The 22,657-nt window shown below is 42.9% G+C and overlaps 1 protein-coding gene across 13 annotated transcripts in view; it reads right to left on the reverse strand.

The window, feature by feature from the left end:
- Positions 1-22,657, reverse strand: part of LOC122540004 (supervillin-like) — a 242,768-nt gene that overhangs the window by 48,896 nt on the left and 171,215 nt on the right. For 12 of the 13 annotated variants that reach the window (XM_043675276.2, XM_043675280.2, XM_087977922.1 and 9 more), the window contains 6 exons: positions 22,019-22,174; positions 19,416-19,552; positions 17,866-18,013; positions 9,018-9,163; positions 5,742-5,917; positions 2,320-2,458 (listed from right to left, as the gene is read on the reverse strand). In XM_043675276.2, coding sequence (XP_043531211.2) covers positions 2,320-2,458; positions 5,742-5,917; positions 9,018-9,163; positions 17,866-18,013; positions 19,416-19,552; positions 22,019-22,174 — 902 coding nt within the window. The remainder of the gene's footprint in view (positions 1-2,319; positions 2,459-5,741; positions 5,918-9,017; positions 9,164-17,865; positions 18,014-19,415; positions 19,553-22,018; positions 22,175-22,657) is intronic. The other variant, XM_043675281.2, reaches the window with a different exon arrangement.

Consider the following 22,657-nt stretch of genomic DNA (forward strand, 5'->3'; position numbering starts at 1 on the left):
GAAAACACGATCTGAGACATCACGTACCCTTGCACCTGGGAGGCAACATACCAAACGTGAGTCTCTCTCGTTCCCACAAAACCGCCTATCTGTGCCCCGAACTGTCGAGTCCCCAATTACTACTGCTCTGCTCTTCTTCACCCTTCCCTTCTGAGTAACGGGGACAGGCTCCGAGCCAGAGACCTGAGCCCCGTTACTTACCCCTGGTAAGTCATCCCCCCCACAAGTATCCAAAACGGTATACTTGTTCTTGAGGGGAACGGCCGCAGGGGGTCCCTGCACTGGCTGCTTCCTCCCAGTCCCCCTCACTGTCACATTTGCTTCCATTGCTCAGGCCTTTGAGTACAGGAATGGGATGATGTGTTGAGGTTGTACAGGATATTGGGGAGGCCTCTTCTGGAGTACTGTGTCCACTTCTGGTCACCCTGATATAAAAAAGATACTAATAAGCTGGAGAGGGTTCAGAAGTAATTTGGCACGAATGGAGGTATTGAATTATAAGGAGAGGCTGGTTAAGCTGGGATCTTTTTCACTGCAGCATCGGAGGTTGAGGGTGAGCTCATAGAGTTAAAAATCACACAACACCAAGTTATAGTCCAACTTTGTACACCCCAGTCTAACACTGGCACCTTAATACCATGAGCTCATAGAGGTTTATAGAATCATGAGGGGCACAGATAAGATGAATGGCAGGTGTCTTTTTCCTAGGGTGGGGCATTTCAAGACTAAGGGGCATATTTTTCAGGTGAGAGGAGAAAGATTTTAAAAATTCATGAGATGCACTGAGAGTGGTTTGTGTATGGAATGAACTTCCAGAGGATGTGATGGATGTGGCAACAGATACAATGCTTAAAAGACATTTGGAAAAGTACATGAATAAGAAATGTTTCGAGGGATAAGGACCATGCGTAAGCAGGTGGAACTAGTTTAGTTTGAGATTAAGGTCGGTATGGACTGGTTCGACCAAAGTGTCTGTTTCTGTGCGGTATGACACTATGACTCTATTCCTCATTTTCCCAATAAGTATAACTTGCCATTTATGGTAACCTTGCCGATCTACTTTATACCTTTTCCAGCACCTCTATATCCTGTTAATAAACCAGTTTCTTTACCTGGTAATGGTCAGTATTGAAGAAAGCAGTGCACCACCCCAACAAGTAGACAAACATTGAAGGAAACTGGTCATTTTGTCAGGATCTATACCGTTGCAAGTTACCACAGCACTGAGGGAAGGAAGGGAGTTTACAAGTTGGGAGCTTGTGAGATACGATAAACCGAGTGTGAGCTACATAGGTTATAGGAGCTGAATGAGTAAAAACAAATTGAGGTTGAATCCAGGCATCAGTTGAATATAAAAAAGTAAAAGAAAAACTGCTAGAAACCATTCAGTAAGTCATTTAGGTCTAGGAGGAATTGAGAGAGGAAGAAGCAGCATTTGTGGGCGGCACGGTGGCACAGTGGTTAGCACTGCTGCCTCACAGCGCTGGAGACCCGGGTTCAATTCCCGCCTCAGGCGACTGACTGTGTGGAGTTTGCACGTTCTCCCCGTGTCTGCGTGGGTTTCCTCCGGGTGCTCCGGTTTCCTCCCACAGTCCAAAAATGTGCAGGTCAGGTGAATTGGCCATGCTAAATTGCCCGTAGTGTTAGGTAAGGGGTAAATGTAGGGGTATGGGTGGGTTGCGCTTCGGCGGGTGGGTGTGGACTTGTTGGGTCGAAGGGCCTGTTTCCACACTGTAATGTAATATAATTAATATTTTGGGTTGATGACCTTTCTCCAAACTGGGAGACTGTGAGAGTCCATGGACAGTGTTGATTTGGACTGGGATGGACAAAGTTAAAAATCACACAACACCAGGTTATAGTCCAGCAGGTTTATTTCGAATCACTAGCTTTCGAAGCACTGCTTCCTTGTCAGGTTGTCAACCACCTGATGAAGGAGCAGCGCTTCGAAAGCTAGTGATTCCAAATAAACCTGTTGGACTATAACCTGGTGTTGTGTGATTTTAACCATGGACAGTGTGACTGCTTCAAATTTCCTCTATCTGAACAAGTACAGGGCAGGCATCCCCAGAGTTACTGGTCAATTGACCTCCTTCTACAAGCATGACTGGATAGCAGACTTTGTAGTCCTGAATCTTAGTTGGTTAGTGGGATCTTGCTGAGTGAAAGTTAGCCACCAGGTTCAGTGAATGACCGCAGCAAATGCACTTTAAATCTTCTTCACTGGCTGTTAAACACTTTGCAACATTAAGAGGTCATGAAAGATGCTATGGAAATCCAAAACTTCACTGCGTTTTTGTTTGAAATCCTGCACCGTACCTTTACCTCAGCCGTAATCTCAACATCCCTTTGCACTGGTTTTTTCGATTCAGCCCAGTCCAGAAACTTCTCCTTGAACAAAATTGTTTCATTGTGTTCGGACAATCGACCAAAGATCACCCAGTCAGGGCGGCTCTGCCTGTGGAGGGAAAGTAACATTTCTTCTGGAACTTAAAAGGTACACAAACGCAGCAACAGTTGAGCTAAAGAATGTTTACAGAGCAGCAAAAGAAAGGCCATTTGGCCCATCAAGTATATCTCTGAGAGTCTCTTAAAAGCCAGCCACACTGCATGATGTCTTTCACACAATCCTGCTTTCTTCCTTTACTTTAAGTATTCATGCCCTTTCCTCTAAAAAAAATCATAGTTACTGCTTCAGCTACTGTCCATAGGAAAGCATTCCATGCCAACTACCTCCTGTGAGCATATTTTTCCTATTCCTTCCCCTTCCTCAACACATTGGTGACAATAATAAATCTATCACCTTTCTCACAAGGATATAGTCATACAATCTACAGTCATACATCATGGAAACAGACCCTCTGTGCCGAACATAATCCCAAACTAAACTAGTCCCACCTACCTGCCCCTGGCCCATATCCCTCCAACCTTTCCCATTCATGTACTTATTCAAATGTCTTTTAAACATTATAATTGTACCCACATCCACCCACTTCCTCAGGAAGTTCATTCCACATGCAAACCACCCTCTGTGTAACAAATTTGCCTCTCATATCTTTCTTAAATCTCTCTCCTCTGACCTTAAAAATGTACCCCCCAGTCTTGAAATCCCCCATCCTAGGGAAAAAAGACACCCACCGTTAACCCTAGCTGTACCCCTCATGATTTTACAAACCTCTATAAGCCAACTTCAATCTCCTAAATTCACTTTATCAACACCCTTCTTAATCTTAAAGACTCTATTGACCTATTCTGAGCCATCTCTGCTCGAATAGAGTTTGCTCAGTATCACAGGTATTTTGTTGCTAAATTGATTAGAATCACATCAAACTGACTGGGGACAGATGGGAATTCAAATCCAGCTGATTAATGTCACCATTTGTACTCAATATGTACTCCTCCCTCTCTAACGTTCCCTTCCTACTCTGGCCCCACATCACCTGAAATAATCAAAAACATTTTTTCACAACGATACAACTCAAAGTTTTGACAGCTAAGCTGTAAGACAGAGAAACAGAGAAGAAAGATGTGGAAAGAGATATCTAAAAAAAAGAGAGAGAGAAGAGAAAGAGAGGTGGACAAATCCAAATTGCAGATCTCTTCACAATAAGTAAAGGAAGGATATGGTGTGATTGTGGTAATGTTTACTGGAGTGGTTAAACAGGATGCCCAGCCAATGCTCCAGGGTGTTGGGTTCAAATCCTGGTATACCAACTGGTGGAGTTAAAACCAATAGGTAAAATTGTGAAATGAAAACTGATCTTAGCAACAATAAGCAGAAAACAATCACCAATTATCAGAGAAACCCATCTGGCACATTATCGCCCATGAGGGGAACAAAATCTGCCATCCTTACTGGTCGGCCCAACATCTAACACCAAACCCACAACAATATGGCCGATTATTTTAGTCCTCTGAGTTTCTTAGCAAACTGTACAGGGTTAAAGACAATTGGAGATGGTCAACAGATGCTGGCATTGCCAATGATGCCACATCTCATACTGTAGTAATTGTGGCAAGATCACCCAGGTGGATCTCATAGAATACGAGTTCCTTGATTGAGGCTGTTATCCTAGTCTAATCAGGGAGTGCTGGCTAACAGATATAAACAGGAGTGTCAGGGGTTCTGTTCACTCTAGGAGCTGGTTCTAAGCTAGCTGGGTGAGTGTGCACGTGTACATAAAGGGTACTGGCCTTTGCAGAGTTATTTCACTTACATTTTTACAAATTATCCTATGTGACTTCTTTAGCACCGACATTTGCTATTTCTTGGCCTTTTTGACATAAAATTGCCACTTTGTAGCTCAATGCGTTGTGTACTTGCAATGTTGCACGTCCACAAGCAACTGATTGAGATCGTGTAAAGTCATTTCACCAGTGAAAGAAGTCCCAGTTTTCATAACTCAAACCTTCCATACCTGGCAACATCATGGAAAATCTCTTCTGAACCCTCTCCAGCTTAATAATATCCTTCCTATAACTGGGTGACCAGAACTGGACACAGTATTCCAGAAGAGGCCTCACCTATGTCCCGTACAATCCCAATATGACTTCCCAATCACTATACTCAAAGGACTGAGCAATGAAGGCAAGCGTGCCAAACACCTTTTCAACCAACTTGTCTATGCGTGATGCAAACTCCAAAAAATTATGTACGTGCATCCCTAGGTCCCTCTGTTCTACAATATTACCCAAGATCCTCCCATTAACTGTGTAAGCCTGCTTGTTGTACCAAAATGCAATACCTCACATTTATTCAGATTGAACTCCATCTGCCATTTTTCACCCTATTGACTCATTTGATCAAGATGCCTTTGCAATCTTAGAAAATGTTTTTCACTGTCCACTATGCCACAACGTTTGGTGTCATCTACAAATTTACTGACCATGTCTGCTATATTCTCATCCAAATCATTTATATAAATGACAAACAAAAGAGGACCCAGAACCAATTCCTGTGGAACACCGCTGGGGACAGGCCTCCAGTCTGAAAAGCAATCCACCACCGCCACTTTCTGTCTTCTGCCATTAACCTAATCCATTTGGAAAGCTCACCCTGAATCCCATTGACCCAACTTTAGTAATTACCATGCAGAACCTTGTCAAAGGCTTTACTAAAATCCAAATAAACTGTCTACTGCTCTACCGTTGCACCAAAGATTCTGTTTCCATCCTCTATAACTCTATGACCAGACAGGCCAGGGATTGTACTGAGACATGAGAGGGAAACATCCACTCATGACGTTTCAAAGATGCGCAGGTTAGGTGAACTGGCCATGTTTAATTGCCCATAGTATTCAGGGATGTGTAGATGAGCTGCATTAGTCTGGGTTCATGTAGAGTAATAGGGCAGGGGAATGGGTCTGGATGGGTTACTCTTCAGAGGGTTGGCGTGGACTTGTTGTGCCAAAGAGCCTGTTTCCACTCTGTAGCGATTCTATAACTCTATAATTCTATGACTTTTGGAAAATGCTATTTTTGGGCCAATGAGGATCACAGACATCCAGTGTTGCCCGAGCCTAATGTCCAGCCACAGAGAATAAGAATGGTCAATTGGATAAACAGCTGATACCTGTGGATCCCATGCAGACGCACCTACATTGAACCCCTATTAGATTGAATAGGCTTGTCTGCACCCCGCAGTAATCTCTTATTCCTGTAAAGTGGCTCAGTTCACATATCATTGTTTCTGACACACTGGTACCCCGAATGAAACCTATCAGGCAGCGTCTGCAACTCACTGCTGGGAGACGTTCTTATTGCCTCCAGGGTCCAGGGGGTTTATTCCATAGTTACTATAATCACAAGGACCACTCAGTAACTGTTTGGCCAGTTGGAGAGCCAACTTGCGCTGTGCCAGGGTGACCTCTTTACCATGCCAGATGTACACCTCGCTGCCAAAATCCAGCACCAGCACCTGCAAACCAAGAGAAAAGAGTGCACTTAATAAAATGAACCGGCACATTTCAATCATGTCCCGAAACAAACACATTATTGTTTTTTAACTACTGACTGTTTCAGGGAGAACCAGGCAAAAGGGCAGCTAAAATACCCAGGTTACTCCTTGCCTGACCCAAAGCCATGGATCTACCTGATCATGATTGTAATCCGATCAGGAACAAGGACATTCGCTGAACGTCGGTGGAGTGTTGCTTTGCCTCTGCATATGGAGACTGATCATGCCAATGTGTGGCAGATTTGCACTGTCAGTGCATACCCACAAGCAACTTAGTGAGAACGTACAAACCTAGGGATTGTAATGAGACATGAGGGAGAAAAGGCAATCTCTTCTTGCTGTCCATTAATGTCTGCTGAAAGTACTAGCCCACAGCCGATGAGGTTGAGATTCATCTCAGCATTGATGGGTCCCACTGACATTTAGTGTTGCCTGAGCTGAGTGCCGAGCCACAGAGAAGAACCACCAGTGAAAAATCAAACTACAATTTTAACACAGACTTGAACGGGAGGGCAAAGGCTTTGCAACCTTCAGGCAAGTCTGGACAATGGTCCCCAGAATTGGTCAGCACTTCCCTTTTCTTCGGAAGTCCTAGTTTGGCAGGGTATAATCTTCAACCACTGAGAGGGGAGGCAATATCCAGGTGACACTTTAAACCATTTGTCTGTCCTACTGGTTCAGTTCATAGAAAAGGAACAATGGGAAGATACAAAGAGAATTCTCTGTGTGTCCAGGACAGCAATTCTCCTTCAACTGAAAATAAATTCACTAATAATGCACAACTTGGTGAGATCTTGCTGTGCACAAATTGGTTTTCTAGTTTGGCTGCATCAATATAGTGATTGCAAGATGTAATTACGTCACTTTTCATTATGTGTTGGGTTGCCTCACCTGAGGATGACTCCAGTGACACAGTGAACGAGTAACTATGAGTAAGTGAGGTCTGCAGATGCTGGAGATCAGAGTCGAAGAGTGTGGCACTGGAAAAGTATAGTAGGTCAGGCAGCGTCCCATGGGCAGGAGAATCGAATCATTCCTGATGAAGGGTTTATGCTCGACACGTCGATTTTCCTGCTCCTCAGATGCTACCTGACCGGCTGTGCTTTTCCAGCACCACGCTCTTCGACCAATGAGTAACTACCCAGTGCGTAACTGACCAAGTGTGGAGTCAGATAGGATTTGCCACAATTGGCCTCAGCACTCCTGAGCTGGTGGAGTGAGAAGTGCTCCAGTCTCTGAGAGACCCTGCTAGACCGTGAGTGTATGGACACTGATAGAGGAATGGGTGAGGCTTGTCTGTGATGTGGTTGAATATCCTGACATCAATCACTTGTCTTGGCTCACAACAATAATGTATAAAGTCCTATTGCCTCTTGATTGCCCACACCCAAAGAGTCTGTGTGAGTGATGCAGCATATTTACAGTATTGTGGGCAATTTTGGGCCCCATACCTTAGGAAGGATGTACTGGCCATAGAACAGGTCCAGAAGATGTTCATAGAATGATCCCAGGAATGAAAGTAATAGGTAGTGGAATGGGTCTGTGTGAGATACTTTTCGGAGGATCAGTGTGGACTTGTTGGGCCAAATGGGACACTGTAGGGATTCTACGATTCTATATGGAAAATACTGGATTTTCCAAAAATGAAACCAAATACTTTGGTTAGAGTTATCCCTGGAGGTTTAATCACATGGTGTTCTAACTACCTCAGGGTGTGACCGTTTGAGGACTCTGGGTCTATGCTCAATGAGTTTAGAAGGATGAGGGGGATCTGATTGAAACTTAAAGAATGTTGAATATTGAATAGAGAGTGGATGTTGGGAAGATGTTTCTATTGGTAGGAGAGACCCGAGGGCACAGCCTTAGAGTAAAGAGAAGACCCTTTAGAACGGAAAAAGGGAGAAACTTCTTTAGCCAGAGAGTGCTGAATCTGCGGAATTCATTGCCACAGAAAGCTGTGGAGGCCAGCTCATTAAATATACTTAAGACAGAGATAGATAAATTCTTGATTTTCAAGGGTTGTCCGGAGAAAATGGGAGAATGGGTTGAGAAATCGATCAGCCATGATTGAATGGCAGAGCAGACTCGATGGGCCAAATGACCTTATTTCTGCTCCTACGTCTTATGGTCTTGCAGTCAAGTTATGAAGCCAGTAAAAGGGTAAGTGGAAACAGGCAATTTTATTGTAGGTGAACAGTGACAGGAGAGAAGCTGTTGAACTGAACACATTAGCTTATCTTAAAAGACTACCAAGCGAGGTACAATATAATCTAAAAGGAAATGGATAAATATTTAAACACAAAATGTGTGGAGGGATGGGGTGACAGGAGAATGAGCCAGCATTGGCAAGACAGTGGGAACAAGGACAGTTATTTCCATCATTCTCTGAGAACTCTTCCTCGTGACTGCAAATCCATGGAACAGTTTTGAAATATTGATGCTGAACTGATTTAGGGACAATGCACTTAGAGAGAAATGCTCCTCTTCTGGGTTTAGCTTCAACATGTGGAGTCTAAGTACTCTGCTCAGCTCTGACCGAAGCTCCAAATACAGAGCTGTCATCTGCATTCACAGCCTGAATCTGAACCAGAACAAAGGAGTTAGCGAGCAAATTCTATTAACATTTACAGAGGTCACACCCTGAGGTATGTGATTAAACCTCCAGGGATAACTCTAACCAAAGTATTTGGTTTCATTTTTGGAAAATCCAGTATTTTCTATACAGAATCGTAGAATCCCTACAGTGTCGAAATGGGCCATTTGGCCCAACAAGTCCACACTGATCCTCCGAAGAGCATCTCACACAGACCCATTCCCCTACCTATTACTTTACTTTTCCCCTGACTAATGCACCTAACCTATACACCCCTGAACACTATGGGCAATTTAGCATGGCCAATTCACCTAACCTGCACATCTTTGTTAAACACTGTGTCACCGTGCCACCCTGTGCACGTTCGCACAGATCACTAACTCTGAAAAGAAATAACGTTGAAAATATTGATGCACTGACATTTAAGGTAAGATGGTTTGAAACTTCAAATGCATCACATGCCCCTACCTCCTTTGAATTCAGCATGGAACAGCGAGGAATCTTTGCCCATGATTCATTGTCTGGGACAAGCTTGTCCCCAACCAAATGATATATGTGGTTTGTTTCTGTGATAGCAGCTTCATACAGCTCATCTTCCTCAGGATCTCCCGCAGCTGCACAGGCAACAGTGAAAAGTCAGGAATATTAAGAATGTCATCAAAGAGGCTCTTTCAGATTGTTCAAACTTGCTTTTTTTTCACGGTTGTCCCTTCATAGAACACAGAATGCCACTTTATGGTCAGAGGTCTGTGGACACAGTACTCTGTTAGGTGAAGGATTTGTGTATGCGTGCAGGAGAGAAAGGAAATGAGAGGTGTAGTTCTTGTCTTTATGATTGATGTCTATGTAAATATTAATTGGGAGGGATGTAAATGGACTTACCCCAAGGTTTACCCCAAAATATGAGAATGCTTGAGAGTGTGTCAGCAAACTAGTGTGAGAACTACTGAGTGTGATAGCCCAAGAGTGTGAAAGCGAGAGAATGTAAGAGCAAGTGAGTGTGAGAGTGAATGAGGGTGAGACTGAGTGAGGCTAAATGAGTGCAAGTGTAAAATGTGAGGGTGTGTAAAAATATTGGAAAAATACAAACTGGAAGGAAAATAATTGAAAAGAAAATCAATAGCTGATGTCTGTTTTGTCTGCTGTGAGTGTGTAGCTAGTGATGGTTCTGATGCTCCTGCTAGTGGGATCAGTAGAAACTGTGACCAAGTGTTTGATAATTTTTCACCTGTGCACTTCAGCTATTTATTGTTTAGTCAAAAGCAATATTTATACTTTATAAATTTATTATCCAAAAATAGATGGTATAAGAAAAAGAAACTGAGGTAGAACACGGTGGAAAGGGGAATTATTTGCCTGGTATCGGATCTGTCCAAATTACACCAGCCTGAAACAGTGTCTTTATGAGTGTAAGTGATACTTCTTGTCTGATCTCTACTTGTGTTTTACCTCAACCTGTATCAAATTACAATCTGATTCATCAGTACAGGGGATTTCCAAAGATTCACTCAACAAGAGAAACTGTTGCTCTTTTAGTTGTTTTAGTTGGACAGAACGTGAACACTGCTGATAAAAAAAAGACATGCTGTCAACTAAACATGTGGGATTTAGGGTAAATTAATGTTACTTCTGCATTTCTGCAATTATAATTGATTATATAAAAGTAAATGAACTCACACCAGTGTGTAATTGTTTTCGCCAAGAGCTGAGTCAACAAGAATGGAAACATGTGGAGGAAATATATAATTGTTTTTGTATTAGCTAAAATTGTATGCCAGCATGAAACGTGATTGCAAAACAATGGTAGATATTACGGACAAATAGATAAGATGTTGTGAGGGGATGAAGTTAAGCTAGATACGCCTGTACAAACAGTAGGTATAAACATCTGTTTCCCACTTTTACAGAGACACAGGAACAAACCCCAATTAAAGAGGTCATAGGGATCAGAATGGCCTTGGGAGAGGCCCAGATGGAGAGAGTAGACACTGATGAAGAAAGAATATGCCTAACAATGACCTGCAGCGGGATGAGGTCAAATGGCCTTGTGTGGTCAGAAATAAGCATTTTGTCACAGACAAGGCCGGATAAGGCAAGAGATAAACAGGGGTAATGGGGCCAGTCTTAGGGAAGTGGAGGATGTAAACAGGGGAGGAGCAATGTAAAACAAAAGAATCCAAATTATATAAATATTGTGTATGAATTGACTTTGGTGTGTATGTCCTCTGCCTTATAGGCACTGGACATCACACCCACTTGCAAGTGTAAAAATAAAGGACACTACTGATTCAGATTTTGGTCAAGGACTGCAATTATTGAAGTGTGTGTGAGCTTTGTTTCTCACAACTGGGGGCTGTCCGGGATTTTCTTCCATCGCCAGGGGGAGTGGCTGGCCCTGGACACTGGGAAGACGTGTCCTGTTTCCCATTGAGGAGCGGTCTTGTGTCCCGGTTTGGTCCGCTCCCTTGGGCGACTGGTCCGAATCCCACAAGAGAGACATCTGAATCAGACAGTGATAGGAGCTCGATAGAAAATATGGCAAAAAGGGGCCAGGCAACTCTGTGCACAGACCAAGGTAAGAAAATTGACTTTTAAGTATTGCCTTGGTGGCCGGGATTGAGCTTTAGTAGTTAATAAGGGACTAACGAAGGAACTCAATATGGATTGTGCTGTGGGTAAGGAAAAAGCCTCCAGGAAAACAAAAGAAGAAAAAGGCAATGGAAATGGAGGCGGGGTCCCTTACAACATACCTCCAGAAAGTCCTTTGGGCAGGATGTTGTGGAATTGGCAAAATAATACTTGTACAAGGGCAAAAGATGATTAAATATTGTTGCTTTGTATGGACTAAGGAATCCATTATTCGTCCCGCCATCTTCTGGCCAAAGTACAGGTCGGACGAAGACTGGGTTTGTAAATATCTGAATTTATATGTCAATGTGTGAGAGAGAGAGAATGAAAAGAGCTGTACACTGGTAGAAAGTTTAACCCTTTGTGATTTGGTTTGAATGCACATTTGTTTGTTGGTGATTGAATGTTTGCGTTTTAATCCCTGGAGCTCGAGTTCCAGGACTGTTTTGAATCTGATTTTTATTATGGAAACTTAACATGATTTCTTTTAAGGTTAAGGATTCTATCGAGATTATGAAAAGAAAATGGTGATAACTCCTGTTCTTTTTACAGGTCATGACTGCCTTACTGTCAGTTTCTAACTAATTTCTTTTATCTTTACATAAAAGTGATTTATGGAGGACAGTTGAAGTTTCAGTTCAACATTAAATTGTAGTAAAAACAAAATTCTATGGTTAATATCTGTGACCTTGGATTCGGCCATTGTTCATGCATTAGAAGTTTTTTTTAAACTTGAATAGACAAATTCTTTTAAGGCAGCTCTGATTATTTCACGACCTATAGTATTGTAATTGAGCAATGATTGGTCAGGTCAACTTAAGAAAACTAATTTTGGATTTAAATTAAGGGACTAAAACTGGGTGATTACACTGGATTTCAAAATTGGGAACTGTATGCATTTTACATTTTAAATATTAAATACTGAATAAATGAACGTAAATATATAAATATATTTACAAGTTAAGAACAGGCTTTAAAAGTTAGTCAAGCATGAATTGATGAATTGGTGTTTGAGGTGGGGAGCTAGAAATATTGCAATATTTCTTTAAAAAAAGAAAATGGGGAAGAACGTAATGACTTATCCCCTTCGGGAGGTACCAATAGGGGACAAAGAGATTGGGTTTGTAAGTGCCCCCCTCATCAGTGTGGATGTCAGAACATTTAAAAAGGGAATGAAGGTCCTGGTTGAGGATCCAGTGGGGTTGTCTGAACAAATTGATCAATTTTTGGGGCCCAGTTTGTATACATGGGCTGAGTTAATGTCTATTTTGAATATACTATTTACTGGGGAGGAAAGGGGATTTATACGGGGAGCAGCCATTAAAATATGGGACAGGGAACACCCGATTGGAGATGGGGATGCTGGACAAGGAGAGGTAAAGTTTCCCCTCAGAGATCCCCAGTGGGAAAACCAAAACCCGGAGCATAGAGAAGAAATGAGGGAATTGAAAGACCTGATTCTAAAAGGAATAAGAGAGGCAGTTCCGAAGTCACAGAATTTGACTAAAGCCTTTGAAGTTAGACAGAGAAAGATGAGACTGCCTCAGCTTTCTTGCAAAGATTAAGAGACTCAATGTGGAAATACTCTGGAATGAACCCTGAGGACCCAGTGGCACAGGGTCTTTTGAAAGTACATTTTGTGACAAAGGCATGGCCAGACATACAGAGAAAGATACAGAAGATAGAAGGGTGGAGTGAAAAACCGTTAGTTGAATTGTTAAGAGAGGCACAGAAAGTGTTTGTAAAGGGGAGAGGGAGAGGAAAAGGGGGAGCATTTGATAAAGGGTTCGAGCAACAGGGGCAGAGATGGAGGTCTCCACAGGCAGGATGCTACTATTGTGGAAAGATAGGACATTTTAAGCGGGAGTGTCCTGATCTACAAAGGGAAGAAAGGGGAATTCCGCTTATGAATTTTGATGAAGAATAGGAGTGTCAGGGGTTCCTGCCCTCGGGGGCCCACCAGGAACCCTTAATAAACCTGATGGTGGGACCCTATAGGGAAGAGGTAGTCTTCCTAGTAGATACGGGGGCAGCACGGTCATCGCTGAATTTTAAACCAAAGAAAGTAGAAATGTCGACACGGTCAATTACTGTTTCGGGGGTAAAAGGGGAAGGATTTACTGTTCCAGTATTTGAACCTATGATGATAGAAGGTCCTAAGGATACAGTCACAGAGGAACTGCTGTACATCCCTGATATAGGAAGTAACTTACTAGGGAGAGACTTAATTATCCTCTTAGGACTGGAGATTGGAATTCAGGAAAAAGAATTAGTTGTACAAATGGCAATGTTGACAGAGGATGTGGAGAGAGAGAGATAGACCCTATTGTATGGGCTAGGGAAGGGAATCGTGGAAAACTACAGATCCCTCCCCTTCTAATAAATTTAAAAAGGAAAGGGGACATTGTCTGTGAGCGACAATATCCCATTTCCATAGAAGGTACACGAGGACTGCAGCCAGTAATTGAAGGACTGATTAGAGATTAAGTAAGATCCCTCATGACCACAAATGGTTTAGTGTGATAGATTTAAAGGATGCCTTTTGGGCTTGTCCCTTGGCGGAGGAAAGATTTAGGACTATCCCCCTATGAAATCCTATTTGGATTACCTTACCTGGGAACAAATGGAGAATTGCCAATTCCCAAAACTAAAGACTTGTTCTTAAAGAAGTATATACTGGGCTTGTCCTCCTCTTTATCTTTCCTCAGGAAACAGGGTTCATTGGCACAGACTCCACCCCCTGAATTCACCGTTCATCCCATCCGGCCAGGCGATTGATTAGTAAAATCATGGACAGAGACTAAATTGCAGCCGGACTGGGAAGGCCCGTATCAGGCTCTTTTGACTGAAACGGCAATAAAGACGGCGGAGAAAGGCTGGACTCATTACACTCGGATCAAAGGGCCTGTGGACCCTCCAGATGAGGAAGAAGTCTGGACAGCCGAATCAACGCAAGACCCGCTGAAATTCAGACTAAAGAGACTTTGAGTAACTGATTAAACAGTGGCGACGCGAGCACGGGATTATTTCTGTAAGATTGTATATTAAGTCGTTTTGTGCTTCAGCATGATGTTTAGAATACTGGGAATGCTTAGAGTTATGATGCTAGCCCTCTTAGTATTGGGATTTTGTCAAATATCATTTTCATACGTGTTATTAACAGTTCCTGAGTCTGATAATCCACAAGTAATAGACGCTGATGCATGCAACTTAGTAAATTGTGGGGATGTAGAAAATCAGAGACAGTACCGCAGCTCAGAGATACTTCTTAAGTCCTATGGGGATGGCCTTGGGGATGGTACCTGGTATAATGGTCTCGTCACAGTACACCGGGCCCCCTTCCGACCAGCTCGCGATTGTCCCGATAAAAAGTGTAACCCAATATACCTGACAATAAGGAAAACCAAATGGCACGAAGCAATTCTGGGGGGGGGGGGGGGGGGTGCACCGATGAGATACAATTAAATGAAACATTTGGGATCGAAATGAAAGCAAATGGGAAGGATTTCTTGGGCTGTTGTTTTCGAATTAGCGTAGGACAGGGAAAATGGGCGGAATTACTGGATAATGAGATACAACTTTTCACCCCTCCCGATGATCCTGAAGTAGTAAAAATTATAGAGGTAAAGGACTTGAAACAGACCGTCGAAATAGAAACTGGGTACGGGGATGCAAATGCCTGGGTTGAATGGGTAATGTATACTGTAAAAAGTCTGAATAAGAGCAATTGCTATGCATGTGCCTCCGGGAGGCCAGTGGCCCAGGTGGTTCCCTTTCCGCTCGGGTGGAAGCGAGACAGGAAGGGCATGAGATGTATGATAGCCCTGTATCAGGATGAGACTGCATGGAATGATAGGAATTGTACCTCCCTATCTCTGATGTTCCCTCCCTTGGAGAAGAAAGATGCAAAAGTTCTCCCCACATTTTCCGCCGCAGTTGGAAATCACACGTCGTGTGTCTGCGTAGACAAGGTACAAGTCGGTCGAGAGATTTGGGGGAGCTGAAATTATGTACAGAGATTAAGAATGTTACCGAAATGGAGAAGAGAGGGAACTACTCTGCACTAAAGGTTCCCCGAGCGGATCTGTGGTGGTACTGTGGAGGCAAAATATTGAGACCCACGCTACCTCCGGATTGGAGAGGGATATGTGCAATTGTACAATTGGCAATTCCATTTACCCTGGCATTTGAGAAGGAAAAGATAGTAGGGAAAAAGGGAAGGGGTAAGAGATCACTGTTAGACACTTCTTTCGATGACAGGATTTATCTTGATTCGGTAGGAGTCCCTAGGGGAGTACCTGATGAATTCGAGGCTCGTAACCAGATTGCAGCAGGCTTTGAGTCAGCTCTCTTTTGGTGGGTAACAATTAATAAAAATGTAGATCGGATAAATTACATTTTCTATAATCAACAGCGATTTATAAATTATACAAGAGATGCGGTTAAAGGAATATCAGAATAGCTTTATGCGACAAGTAGGATGGCATGGGAGAACAGAATGGCCCTGATATGATTTTAACAGAAAAAGGGTGTGTGTGTGATGTTAGGAGGAAGCTGTTGTACCTTTATTCCTAATAACACTGCACCTGATGGTTCAATTACTTGGGCCTTAAGGGGATTGACTACCTTAGCAGAGGAACTGGCTGAGAATTCAGGAATAGACACATCTCTCACAGGGTGGCTTGAATCCTGGTTTGGAAGGTAGAAGGGGGTGGTGGTTTCCATCCTTACTTCCCTGATAGTAGTAGTCGGGGTATTGGTAGCCATTGGCTGTTGTATCATACCCTGTATACAAGGGCTCACCCAAAGACTGATTGAAACAGCCTTGATGAAACAGGTGCCCCTAAAAGGGAATCAGACAGAGGAACTTTATCGACTAAATAATGAGGAGATGAGTGAGACCAAGATGGATGAAATCTCTGGAATGATGCTTGCGAATTTCAGGGGCGATGCTTAAAAGAAAAAATGCAGAAGATAACAAATGGTAATTAAAGAAAAAGGGGAAATTGTGGGATATAGGTAAATTAATGTTACTTCTGCATTTCTGCAATTATAATTGATTATATAAAAGTAAATGAACTCACACCAGTGTGTAATTGTTTTCGCCAAGAGCTGAGTCAACAAGAATGGAAACATGTGGAGGAAATATATAATTGTTTTTGTATGAGCTAAAATTGTATGCCAGCATGAAACGTGATTGCAAAACAATGGTAGATATTACGGACAAATAGATAAGATGTTGTGAGGGGATGAAGTTAAGCTAGATACGCCTGTACAAACAGTAGGTATAAACATCTGTTTCCCACTTTTACAGAGACACAGGAATAAACCCCAATTAAAGAGGTCATAGGGATCAGAATGGCCTTGGGAGAGGCCAGGATGGAGAGAGTAGATACTGATGAAGAAAGAATATGCCTAACAATGACCTGCAGCGGGATGAGGTCAAATGGCCTTGTGTGGTCAGAAATAAGCATTTTGTCACAGACAAGGCCGGATAAGGCAAGAGATAAACAGGGGTAATGGGGCCAGTCTTAGGGAAGTGGAGGATGTAAACAGGGGAGGAGCAATGTAAAACAAAAGAATCCAAATTATATAAATATTGTGTATGAATTGACTTTGGTGTGTATGTCCTCTGCCTTATAGGCACTGGACATCACACCCACTTGCAAGTGTAAAAATAAAGGACACTACTGATTCAGACTTTGGTCTCGGACTGCAATTATTGAAGTGTGTGTGAGCTTTGTTTCTCACAAACAGATCCTTGGGGAGTCAGCCAATCCTTACTAAATTCCTTACGGAAATGCCTTGACCAAGCAGAGTTGACTTACCCAGTTTGAATTTAAACAAAAGCTTGGCACTTAACTTTTTCCTTAACATAGAACAGAGAACATCACAGCGCAGTACAGGCCCTTCGGCCCTCGATGTTGCGCCGACCTGTGAAACCAATCTGAAGCCTTTCTAACCTACACTGTTCTATTCTCGTCCATATGTCTGTCTAATAACCATTTAAATGTCCTTAAAGTTGACGAGTCTACTACTGTTGCAGGCAGTGCATTCCACACCCCTACTACTCTCTGAGTAAAGAAACTACCTCTGATATCTGTCCTATAGCTATCACCCCTCAATTTAAAACTATAATCCCTTGTGCTGGCCATCACCATCCAAGGAAAAAGGCTCTCACTGTCCAACCTATCTAACCCTCTGATTATCTTATATATCTCAATTAAGTCACCTCTCAACCTTCTTCTCTCTAATGAAAATGAAGTCCCTTAGCCTTCCCTCTATACCAGGCAACATCCTAGTAAATCTCCTTTGAACCCTGTCCAAAGCTTCCAGATCCTTTCTATAATGCAGTGACCAGAACTGTACGCAATACTCCAAATGTGGCCGCACCAGAGTTTGTACAGCTGCAACATGAAAGTGTCTTGTGGCATTCTCCATGGCAAGGCAACATCTCTACCAGTCAGAGCCCACAATTGCCAACCAATCAGCATCCTCTTTCCATGTAAAATCAATTGTTGTTCCCTTTCAGTTTTGGTATTGTGATTCCATCCTGGATACTGAATAATGCAAAATGGTGACAGCATGTCTCTTTTCTCAGCCCTTCCATCAACTCTTGAGGGTATATTAGCTGGAACTTAGTGATCTGTAAGCCCAGCGATTATCCATGTTCACTTGAACTTCTTACCTTGGTATTCAGCCTCGCCACCCAGTAGATCCCAGAATTCCTTGACCCTTTTGCTTTGACTATTAATGCCTTCTTCGATATTGGTGACATATGGTGCTCGGCAGCCCAATTCATGCTTTGTCTGGATGAAACTAGCCAACTCTGATGCCTAAAAATAGTAAGGAGACACGGTTATTGGTTATTTATTGGGGAATCATGGTTAACATTACATCCCAAACAAATGAACTGGATAAACAAAAAGCAGCAATTATTCTGATCTGAGCCCACGAATCACACTAAGTGGTATCTGAGTGTCAGTACAGAATGACACACAGGTTCAGAGATACCTCGAGTAATGGAATAAACTGAATATCTGACATATGACCCTGCTTTACTGACTGTGATTTCACTGTTGGCCAAAGAGCTGAGGATCTCTTGTAGAGAAAGGCATTGAGGAGATGACTGAAGTGCAAGATGTAAATGGGGCCAAGCTAATCTAAATTCCTGATGAAGGGCTTTTGTCTGAAACGTTGATTTTCCTGCTCCTTGGATGCTGCCTGACCTGTTGTGCTTTTCCACACTCTTGACTCTAATCTCCAGCATCTGCAGTCCTCACGTTTGCCTAGTCTAAATTAAGCCTTGCAACTCATTTGCTCTTTCTGTCAACATCACACTTACTTAATTTAAAACCCTAGCCCCAAGGCAATGCTGATGACATGGAATCCGTGAATTTGCCAAAGAGTTAGGATTCTAGTGTCTTCAATCTGTGGAGGGAAAACCTGTGGACAGACTTCCCATCCTGCTGACAATTCTGGCCAATAGGTAATTCATCTCCTCTTAAGGTTCTTATCAAATTCCGGATTTCCAGTAGATTATACATGAAGAAATGGACCCTAATTTTGTCTAGGAATGGCCAAGTTCAAATTTTAAGGTCAGGCTTCTTTAATATGGACGTCCCCCCAGAGCAAATAGATTGGTTTTAATGACATCGACACTCTCAAATACTGTAATTGTAGAAACACTGTAGTTAGATCACTGCTTGTCTGCTAAAAATAAGGAAATTTGAGCCTAGTCTGTGCAATAGTGGAAACAAGCAACTAGCTGCAATGTTACAATGAATGGTCTTGTTCAAGTACAACTGCGATTATGAAACACTCACATGAGTGCCCTCGCTGAGCCTTTACGTCGATCATCGACAGTGTGTACTCTCTAGCAATACCACGGGCCAGGGTCCAGCTTGTATTGGTGTTAAATGAGGCTCGAAATAAGATGTAATGTATCAGTTCGGTTTCAGTACTGATCTTGGATTTAACGGACTGGCACCCCCCTTTTACTTTTTTGTTAATTTTATTTATTTTTTAGTGGAGATTGGCCGGTCTTTGTCTTCGGCCAGAGCCGTTCTGCGATATTCTGCTCATTTATCACTGAAGAGTTGTAGTAATTCGAGTGTCACTGATAAGGTGAGCCTGGATGTCCTTAGGGCGAATGTTTGGAATCAGGAGATTAGTTCTAAACGAAAACTTCCTTTGATTAATATTTCTAACGTATGCAGTCAGATTTAATGGCCCTACCTTGGAGCGTTCTATGACATTTGCGAATTCTCCAATCCATAGAAAGCAGTGCTTTGCAGTGACCAATAGGAAACAGTCGCCACTGTTGAGCGAGCTGGCACTGGGTTGCACCAGTCGCACCTGGACATGCCTGCGACCTGAAAAAGGGCAGAGTTACCTGCACATCTGCTCCTGAGCCACACACATTAACAGGTTAGCGTTTGTCAACGCATAACTATGTGCCACAAAGCAACTGGACAGGCAGCACAACAAAGGCAGATACCCCAGTTATAAAGTCATGGAGTCATATAACACAGAAACAGACCCTTTGGTCCAGCTAGTCCATACCGATCAGGTTTCCCAAACTAAGCTAGTCCCACATGTCTGTATTTGGCCCATATCTTTCTAAGCCTTTCCTAATCACGCACCTATTCAAATGTCTTTTAAATATTATAACTGTACTTTCATCTGCCATTTTATCTGGCAGTTCATTCCACATACGAACCATCCTTTGTGTGAAAAAGTTGCCCCGCAGGTTCCTTTTAAATCTTTCTCCTCTCACCTTACAAATATGCCCTCTGGTTTTGAACGCACCCACCCTTGGGAAAATAAACCTTTGCAATTCACCTTATCTGTGCCCTTCATGATTTTATAAACCTCTATAAGGTCACCCCTCAACCTCCTATGCTACAGTGAAAAAGGTCCCAGCCTATACAGCCTTTCCTTGTAATGGCTGAGCTGCACATCAGACAGGCTTGGAGTGGTGGGAAAGCCGGTTGGCATTGGAGCCTGCTATAAATCACCTCAAGTCAAGTGGCAGCCAAGGTGTTATAAATGACATTGGCTTTAAAAGGAAAGGGCAGTCAATTCATTAAGACCCATTTAATGCTATAGCGAACATCCAAATGATCCCATTGGTGAGCACAGGTTGTAGACTCTTGTGTGATAATTCCCCATCACCCTGTTGGATAGAAAGAAGAGATTGTGTCAAGACAGCTTTCTTTTATTCATTCATGGGACATGGGCGTTGCTGGCTGGGCCAGCATTTATTGCCTTTCCCTAGTTGCCCTTGAGAGCTTGGTGCTGAGCTGCCTTCTTAAACCATTGCAATCCATGTGCTGTCAGTAGTTTTACAATGCCATTAGGGAGGGAATTCCAGGCTTTTGACCCAGGGACAGTGAAGGAACAGCAGTATATTTCCACGTCAGGATGATGAGTGGATTGGAGGGGAACTTGCAGGAGGTGGCGTTCGCACTGAAATAACTCCACAGAGGCTGGTATCCCATCACCAAGTCATCCTTTATTTACACGTGGACAGTCCTTGACACTGATCCGGCTTGCTAAGAGCCCACTCTCAGAGTGAACAGGATGCCTGACACTCTTGTTCTTAACTGTCAGCCAGGACTCCCTGATTGGACCTGATTAAAAGTTCCAATGATGGTACTCATATTCTATGAGACCTACCTGGCTGACCTTGTTACAATCACTACACCCAGGTACCTGTTGTCCTTGTCCTTCTAGATGGCAGAGGTCATGTGTTTAGAAGGTGTGGTCTAAGAGCTGGTATGACATGACTCTGTGTTTGACACCAGAGATGTGACCACATTCTGTTACTGAGTGAAACAACTTTTTGAGGTACAAAAACGCAGGAAAGAACATGCTTCATCTACAACTTTGAACTTGAAAAGATTGGGCTTTTGACAAATCACTCCGGTTGCTTTCATTTTCACTCTGTAATCCTGCGCCTCCAGTCAGTGTCTATCCTGCAGCAGCCATTGTATCCCCAGTGTCACCACCAATCAAAAGAGGACCGTGACTTCCTCAGTGGGTAGGGTTTCTGCTGTAGGTCCTAATTCCAGGGAATACCCTTTGCTGACCTAGCCACTGCCCGATTCTCTGACAATTCAGCAGGTTTTCCCCAAGGGAAGCAATGCGGGCCTTCAAATGGGTCTCCAACCAGGAGGTGAGATTCCCAACAGATCCACAGATCAACAAGATTCTAATTAAGAGCTTGAGAATTTGGCTCTCACATGCCATTTGCCTTAGATCCATGAGCCAACATCGGGAGGGGAGCGGTGTGGGGTGTGGGTGGTGTGGTGGTAAAGTTGATGGACTAGCCAAACTGACCCACAGGCCAATGTTCTGGGGATATGGGTTTAAATCTCACCACGGTAGACAGTGAAATTTGAATTATTTAAAAATCTGGAATAGAGAGCTTGCCCAATGACAACTATGTAGCCATCATCAACTGTTGTAAAAATACATTTGGTTCACTAATGGAAGCAAATCTGCCATACTTTTCTGGCCTGGCCTACCTATGTGCAACTCCAGACCGACAGAAATATGGTTGACCTTTAACTGCCCTCTGGGAAAGTACGATGGCCTAGCCAACAATTGCTACATCTTGTGAACTAAGAAAAAGAAAATGCCCCCTTAATAAATGTTGAGTGTTTTCAGAAAATAACAAAGAGAAAGGAACAGTGCCAGTTGAAGCCACATGTTCATGTGAAAACAGTGATTGCATTTGATCTGGGGGTTCACAGAGGACCCATTGCTAACTCAATGCATGGACTCCATAGTTTTGCAAGGCCTTCCAGGTTATGACACAGCTGGCTGGCACTTACCTTTAACTTGCAGTAGCATCACTTTGTTGAAAGGATTTGTACTGTTACTCGACATCTGCTCTGTTGTCTTCACATTCCGAAGATTGATGTTTTTGAAGTTCTCTTTGCTTGCTAGCCCCGCCAAGCTCACGTCTGCGTAGTTGGAGTGTTTCGCCACTGTCAATATACAAAAACGTTCCTGAGATGGTCAAATAAACCCAAGGTAGAATAAAACGTATCTGCTTTACACACTGGAGAAAGCTAAAACAGGTTAGGATGCTGTCATGTTTTGAATTGACAGTGTCAGTTCAAATCCTAATTGAGAACAACTCTATGACTCGATACCACAAAAACAGATAATCTGGTCATTATCACATTGTTGCTTGCGTGAATTTGCAAGAGCAAATTGACAGCTTTGCTTCCTACGTTTCAACAGTCATGACAATTTGAAAATACAAATTGACTATAAAGTGCTTTGAAACGTTCAGTGGTCAACGGAGGTGCTATATAAATGCAAGGCCTTTCAGTTTTTTTTTAAATGTACTCACCAGCTACAGAGTGTTACAGAAAGTTCTACACAAGTTGCAGTGTCCTAACTACAGGTAATGAAGCTAGTGCAGTCCAATATGAAAAGGATGCAAAGAGTGCAGTGTGCTATTG

Source organism: Chiloscyllium plagiosum, unplaced genomic scaffold (assembly GCF_037043375.1).
Source record: "Chiloscyllium plagiosum isolate Xiang-an unplaced genomic scaffold, Cpla_swu_hap1 HiC_scaffold_32, whole genome shotgun sequence".
Lineage (NCBI taxonomy): Eukaryota > Metazoa > Chordata > Chondrichthyes > Orectolobiformes > Hemiscylliidae > Chiloscyllium > Chiloscyllium plagiosum.